The sequence below is a fragment of the Zea mays genome, chromosome 3 (genome assembly GCF_902167145.1).
Source record: "Zea mays cultivar B73 chromosome 3, Zm-B73-REFERENCE-NAM-5.0, whole genome shotgun sequence".
Taxonomy (NCBI): Eukaryota; Viridiplantae; Streptophyta; class Magnoliopsida; order Poales; family Poaceae; genus Zea; species Zea mays.
Genome location: NC_050098.1, coordinates 17,606,214 through 17,613,507, shown reverse-complemented (window position 1 = coordinate 17,613,507; position 7,294 = coordinate 17,606,214). Strand labels below are relative to the sequence as shown.

At 45.9% G+C, this 7,294-nt stretch overlaps 1 protein-coding gene across 9 annotated transcripts; it reads right to left on the bottom strand.

Annotated features, from left to right (window-relative positions):
* Positions 1-791: 791 nt before the first annotated feature.
* LOC100275570 (Protein TRM32) lies at positions 792-5,787 on the bottom strand. Of its 9 annotated transcripts, XM_035965770.1 has the most exons (6): positions 5,550-5,787; positions 4,908-5,034; positions 3,773-4,029; positions 3,392-3,480; positions 1,823-2,987; positions 792-1,726 (listed from the first exon to the last, which is right to left on the bottom strand). In XM_035965770.1, exons 3-6 carry the CDS (start codon positions 3,927-3,929, stop codon positions 1,098-1,100), a joined length of 2,040 nt encoding a protein of 679 aa, XP_035821663.1. In that variant the 5' UTR covers positions 3,930-4,029; positions 4,908-5,034; positions 5,550-5,787; the 3' UTR covers positions 792-1,097.
* Between the last annotated feature and the right edge of the window lie 1,507 nt (positions 5,788-7,294).

Sequence of the window (7,294 nt, the reverse complement as noted above, 5' to 3'; positions counted from 1 at the left end):
AAATCTCTCTTAACATGGAATAGAAGAAGTATTTTTGTAATCTCCTCTTGTCTAAATTATAAGTCATTTTGTACAAGGTTTAAGTCAAACTTGAAAAAAATTAACTATAAATAATTGTTTTGTTATTTAGTTTTGAAATCTAATAGTCATGTGCACCGATTTATATTAAAGAGTACATTTACAAAAGTATATAATGTGATAAGAGTTTATTTGTATTTTAACAAAAAAAATACATTGGTCAAAGTCTCAAAACTATATTTTTTTAGAGACAATGTTGTTGTTCTAAATGACAGAGGGGGTACATGATAGGCTAGAGTGAAGAGAAGCAGACATCTTCGAATACTTTAACCTGAAGTTGGTAGTCGGCTTGGGAGTGGATAGAGAGCGGCCTTCCAAGGAGCTCGAAGTTTCTTGAGCCACGGAGCGCACCGCACGGCTCCAGCTCCAAAACTGTGAATAATTTTCGAAGTGGGAGAACGAAGTACGTACTCTGTATATAATCTAGTTTATATATACAATTCGAAGATCCTAATGCACGCATCAAACATGACACTGACAGCAGATATTTGTGAATCGTCATGATCAGGATGACTCCAGAGCCTTCTCTACTGTACTTGTAACTGTAATGCACGTAGGAGTACACATGATCAGCGGAACCTGTCAGTCTAGACCAGAACGCGTTTCTTTCTGCGATCAATCGTGTTCAGTATGGCAGGTGACTTGGGACCAGAAATTTCTTTTCGCGTTTCACTTTCAATCGTTTCTTTTCGCGTTTCACTTTCACCTTTGCCTGCTCCACAAATTTCTATTTCGTAACCTTCATTTCCAAGACTATATATACATACATTTTTTTTCTCTCTCTCTCTCGAAGGTGTACGTACAAATGTTGCTCTTTCAGTCAGCACTTACACTAGCACCCATCAGTGCATCAGGCAAAACTTTTCCAGCACACGAATTGAATTCCTAAGACCTAATAACAACAACAATAATCCCCAGATTATCTTGTCCTAAAAAAGAAATGAACTAGTACCTACAATATAGAACCCCCCTAAACACGAAAAATAGGCACAAAAAAACAGACGCCTTGTTGCCCGCACTCAAAGCTCCGCGAGCTGCTGAACGAGCTCACTCAGAAGCTCGTCAAACACAGAGTCCGCCAGCCTGCTCCCCAGACGCTCAGCGCCCCGCGGGAAATCCGTCCAGGGGTCGCTCTTCGCTAGGTCGCTCGACAGAACCGCGTCGACGTGGACGCTGGCCCGTGGCCGCCGTCCGTCCAGACGGAGGCTCAGCCCAGACCACAGCTCCCCGAGCGCACGGCTCCCCACAGGTCTCGGCCGGTCGAAAGACGAGAACCAGGAGAGCCTAGACCTGGAGACGGAGTGCCTCCTGTAGATGTCCAGCAGGCCTTCGTTCGTCAGGTCGAACAGGAGCAGCTGCTCGGCCGACATGTCCGCCGACAGGTCGTACGACGCCGCGGCGGCCTCGTAGTGCTGGCAATCCGCTTCCTGGAGGACACTGATGTTCTGTGAGCACCATTCGTCGAACAGCGTCTCGGTGCTGAAGCTCGACTTTCTGAATATCTCCTTCACGTAGCGGAACTCGGTCTCGTGCCTTGGGTCTACTTGGAGGCCGTCGAAGCCGCTTTCTTGTTCTACGGCAGCGATGCCGGTTGAAGCGTCAGCGTCATTTGAATGGACAACTCTTGGGTCCAAGTCCAACAACGTACCTGCAAGAACAGACACTGGGCTTTCAGTTTCTTGGCCACAGCTTAGGCTTACGTCTGGTTCAAATTCGTGACTGGGGCAAGGAGCACAAGAAGTACCTTCTGTTGGCTCTGAAGTATGGAACGGGTGCGTTTGGTTGCCATGAGAAACTGGAGTACGTTCTTCTGAAACGGTGGTCTCCTCTGAAGACAGAGCAGCATATGCATCAGCAGCCTGTGTTGACGAGTGGATCTGACCATCACCATCATCATAAGCTTCTGCAGAATGTTCTTCTGGTATGCCAACTTCAGGTGAGGGAGTCTGACTGTTACCGTCACGACTCACTGCCTGTTCTTCTGAGATACCGACAGCTTCTGAAGGTGAAGGAGCAGCGCATGTGTTTTCTTCAGCTTTGTCGTCAACGTGCTCGTCAGGTAAAGCAGGATTTTCAGAGCCACCAGCGACCATCGTATCGCTGGAGCTCTGACCCTTAGCAACTTCACCAGTTTTCTCTTGAACATGTGGCGCCAACGCATCTTCTGCAGTCACGAGGTTCTCATCACGTTTACCCAGACCTTGAGACCTCAAGGCTTCAGAAGTTCTTTGCAATGAAGTACTCGCGACAGGGCCATCTAGGGAATGATCCCTGGTAGACTTAGAGCTGGCCAGTGTTCTTTTGGACTCACCACTCGAGATGGAATCAAGTAGGCGCGAGTAGTTTTCCCAGGATTCACTGAGGGAACGTGAACGCCGAAACCCTTGGTTTGCATGCCTCTTTGCAGCAGCACCACCAAAGTAAGGTTTCGCGCCGTCCCTATCGTACGTGGCAGAGGCTGATCGGGGGAGACCTTCACTGATCACATCTCCGGACACCTTCTTCCCATAGGGGACCTTGTGAAGAATCCCGTCCATCGAAATGCTACGGTGGCTCTTCTTTCGCTTCGTACGGACGTCGTCTATCTTTAGGAGAAGTGAGGAGCTTGAATCGACACCACAGCCATCTGGGACGCTAGATGTAGCATGGTGCAGATTCATCATATCGCCAGCATTTTGCATCGGCGGCTTAGTACTGTTTGAAGAACCATCGCCGCTCGAAGTGGATTCGCCGTCAAGAACGTATTCATTGCTTTCCAGATAGTGTATCGAAATAGTGCGGAGTAGCTTTGGTGCAACCGGAAGCATCTTCTCTTTCTGGCCTTCCTTTCCATATAACTTCGTTAGAATCAAGGACCTCAAACTAGACTTGCCAGAATTCCTTTTTGAGGCCTTCTGTTTTTTTGTAACCTGAGTTAGAAGAAATTAAAGGAATAAGGGGGATTGATCTTCAGATGAATTAGCTGTGCGTGTACAACTGTATGTAGGGTTTGGAAGAAGTAACTTCTATAAACTGCTTTGTATTGAACACTATATCCAAATAAGTATCAGATATACTAACTCCACAGCTAAAAAAACACAATAAATGCATACAAGTAGTAGCTAATTCGCAGAAGGCGGACACAGTTCAGACAAGTTAGTACTGGTTTGAACTAAAGGGAAACAGATAAGCATAGAGCATGGTAATGCATTAAATTCAAGTGCTTAACCATCAAGCAACATGTAGGAAGTGAATATAGGGGATCAATAGAGTAATAACAATAAGTACTATTCAAGAAAAAAGAAAGTCAATCTGAAATTCAAGGATACGTTACCTGATATACCTCAGTGTTTTCCTCATCATCCAGAATTGCACTGTCTTCGTTCTTCAATGGAGCATAGGAGCTGCTTCGGCGTCTACTTCCTGTATCGTAAGATAAATAGCATTAGATTCTGAGCATTATATGCATTGTTTTATTCATGCATACGAACACAAAGCAAAGTTTTAGTTAAGTTACACTTAAGGACAAATCAAGATCAGTACACTGTAAAAGTCAAACTATAAACAGTTTATCTACTTTGAATCATTAGATTCGCCAGTTGTCTTGGTAGTCAAACAAAAATAGTTTTAGACACATGAATTTTCAATACCTATGCTAGTATTTAAGTCCGTTTCACAAAAAGAAAAACAGAGAACTAAGGACTCAATAACTTACCACGGCTGTTTTTCTCCTGACCATGTCTCTTGTCAGAGAGCATCTTTGTGGACCGTAGGCGACGGCGAAACCCAAAGAATTGAAGAATACCCCACCGGCACCCGTGCAATTCCTTGCTGTAGAATGCAGAATCCTGATGGTGCAACAGCTGGGCCATTTGGTGTTCTCCCACCAGCAAAGAAGAGGGGGGTGGTTCCTTATGAGCACCACCCTTGCAAAATAAGGGACACGGTTTCAGCTTCGCTCAACTTTCCCACCTGTCATGAACAGCAACAGACTGTCCACTGATTAACAAACCTAATGTCTATCCCGCTCCATTTAAATCATTGCCACCAGACCATACACGAAAAGTGTATGTGCATTGCGTTAAAAAAAAAGTGTCTGCGCCTAACAAACTTAATACAGGAAAAGATGGTCTCCAAACAAAGTGTCCACAAATTCAGTAAGCTAAAGGAGGAGCTAATCCTGAGAAAACGCATAAAGTAAAGATAGAATATAATTTTTACCATAATCGACTAATGTGCGAATAAAAGCCAGCTTAACAAAGCTTCCCCCCTCCCCCCCACCTTTTCTAGACTAATCAACCAAAGATGCGGACACAACACTCTGCTTTCGGGAAACATGAAGACAGCAAACCCCAACTGCAATGTAAGCATTTATTAAGACAGACTGATTACAAGATATATTTCCCTATCCGTGTTAGTTCGAGTATCCATTGCTAATCAATAATCAGATTATTGCCTCTAATGCTAATCAACGATAAGATGGTTATAGAGGAGTGAGTCATACGCCACCCAGATGAAGAAAAAAAAGATTGTGATTTTCAGGCCGTTTTTTACTTAAGTACTTGTTCCATGGCCAAACATCTCCAGTGCATTTCAGTCGGCAATTGTCTTGCCGCGTTTCTAAATAAATAAAAAAACTCAGTACAAACATAAGGAGAGCGAGGAAGCTTCTAATGGGGAGAGGCAAACTTTGGGAAATATTAGCCACGTGCTAAGCAACATATACTGCTAAGCTCGTGTCCAGTATTTATTGCCAGCATAAATAAGAAATGAACATGAGCAAGAACAGCAAACACAAGTGCCAGCATAAATAAGAAATGAACATAAATAAGATCATGATGCGCATCAACCTATCTGGCTATCTCCAATCAAACAAAGCCAAGAAGAGTGAGGGAGTGAAAGACGCCAGTACGATTGCTCAAAGCTTCACAGGTGGGAGAACACGCTGACGGAGCAATTGCATGACTCCACATGTCACTGGAACCATGAAAAAGGTAAAAAAAAATCAAATCACTTTTTAGCCCCACGTCTCTAACAGGTTCCGTGACAGATTTATTGGTTAGTGCTTACTGTAACTGCTTAATGTCCCCGTCGGGCACAGAACTCGAAAGGAAAAAAAAGCATAGACAGAATGAAACACTAAATCCTGAAGTGCATACAAAAGATGGCATCGAACGGTGGCATCTCTTACCGATCCGAACAAAAAAACGAGGGCATCTTGTTTCCTTCCCAACAAAATCAGCGCGGAACAGAAAAAAAAAACCAAAGTACGAAACCAAATTAAGCACATGTGAAAACGCGTTCCGAAGAACACGAATGGAAACAAACAAGTCGACTCCAGAGCTATCAGCGATCGCGGTTCCGCGGCTCGTATTGGTCCATGAAACCAGCACGAACGGGTGACGCCTTCCCACGAACAGATTAAACGCGCAACGCAAAGCAGCGCCGCCGCCGCCGCCGAGAAGCGGTCGCGAAACACGCAGCGAACTGACCTGGCTGGTTCCATACGACGCCTGAGAGGCCCGCAAATCCGGCAGGTTTCTGAGGCGAGGATCGGAGGCTTGGGAGTTCCGGAAGGGGTTTGTTGGTGAGGACCGAGGAACGGAAACGGGAATGGAAAGAAACGGTGGATCCACGCAGGGAGGGAGAACAGATGCGAGGAGAGGGTGTTTCCGTTAAATTCCGGTCCGTGGCGGGCTTTCCCTGGATGTCCGGGTGGCGGGCGTTGGTAGTTGAAAACTTCTTCTGGTTGAACAGTTTTTTTTTTTTGGGGGCGTGTGTGGAGGGAGGACAAGAGACGTAGCTATGCTGTCCTCTGAAAACTTTGCTGTCTTTTTACCGCATTTATTTAGTTTATTATATAGCTTTTGGATTGGGAAAAACTGATTTAAATAAATATCAATGTCCATAATAAACGATGGACACGGACGCAACACAAAGGGTTATTTCTGCATTAGCTCAAGACCGCCTCAACTTTATGGCTGTATATATTATTAATCACTATAATCTAGCACTAGCAACATGTAAGAATGATGTGTTCGCTCTTCCTGTAATAGTAATTTAGGCAAAAAAAATTGGATTAAGCTAATATGATATGAACCCACAAGATGACGGGGTGTCGCCGTTGTCAACCGCGCCCGGCGAGCAGGAATTGAGGAGGACGGCGGTTGCTGAAGGTGCTGATGTCATAGATTTAAACAGTTTCCATTGACCCATGGGCCATGGCTAGCTTGTGATTTGCGTGCTGCACCCGTCTTTTGGTTTTGGGCACCGACTGCTGCCATACCACACACCACACGTCCACACCGGTGATGGGCATGGGGGTATAAACAGAAAAAAAAAGACAACCTTGGAGTTGCTGCCGAAATTCCAGGCTCGTGATTGGCTCAAGTGTCCCATCCGCAAGTAGCATCGGCCAGACCAGACGCCAATGACCAGCTCAACCCGGTCAATCCTGTCAAACTCAGACGATCTTATTTATATAACCTCGTCAACAAATAAAAAAAAATCAAGGGGTGAACCGAGAGAGAGAGAGAGAATATCCTAAGACCGTGTGGCCGTGGATTCGTTTAGTTTATACGTCCTGAAATGTCAAATATGTTACATGGAGAACCTCCAGTGTGCAGATGTTGGAGCTGTTACGCTGGCTGGCGCTGGAATGCTGGAGAGACACTGCAATTGGGGCTGGTCACTGCTCTCAGCACGTACAGGTCAGTGATCGCCAAGGGACCGGCGGCGACAAAGAGAGAGCAAGCTACGCCTACGGAAGTGACGGTCAGCAGGAAAGTTTCCGGTCTTGAGACGCCTGTGCTTGCCGAGCGCCCAATTGGTCATGAATACGATAGCCGCGGCCACGACGAGGAAGACGTAGCCCGCGCACGGTCTGCGGCGTGGCGACGTTGAACCCGACCCACTGGTAGGTGTAGTTGGCGCACGTCACGCCTTCTCGCTCTAGTCTGACAGGCTGGCCTTCGGGCTGAGGACCACTGGCCTCCCGGCTTTCCCAGGTTTCAAGAGGGAGGGTCGGCCGCTGCCTTGAAGGATAGTACGTACTTCTTAATTAGCTGCATTGGTGGCGGAGAGACAATCGGGTTAGCAGATGACACACATGAGGACAAAAGCTGTACATCCTCCACTGCAGCCTGCAGGGAAGGAAAATGTGACGGGAGAAAAAACAAAACTAGCAGAAAACTGAACGAATCTATGGAAGAAGAAGAAGAAAAAAAACAATATTTCC

Coding starts and splice junctions, on each gene's coding strand:
- LOC100275570 (XM_008674342.3), bottom strand. CDS start 3,929: ATGGCCCAGCTGTTGCACCATCAGGATTCTGCATTCTACAGCAAGGAA. Junction 3,481..3,772: donor TCAGGAGAAAAACAGCCGTG/GTAAGTTATTGA, acceptor CTTACGATACAG/GAAGTAGACGCCGAAGCAGC. Junction 1,727..1,822: donor TACTTCAGAGCCAACAGAAG/GTACTTCTTGTG, acceptor CTGTTCTTGCAG/GTACGTTGTTGGACTTGGAC.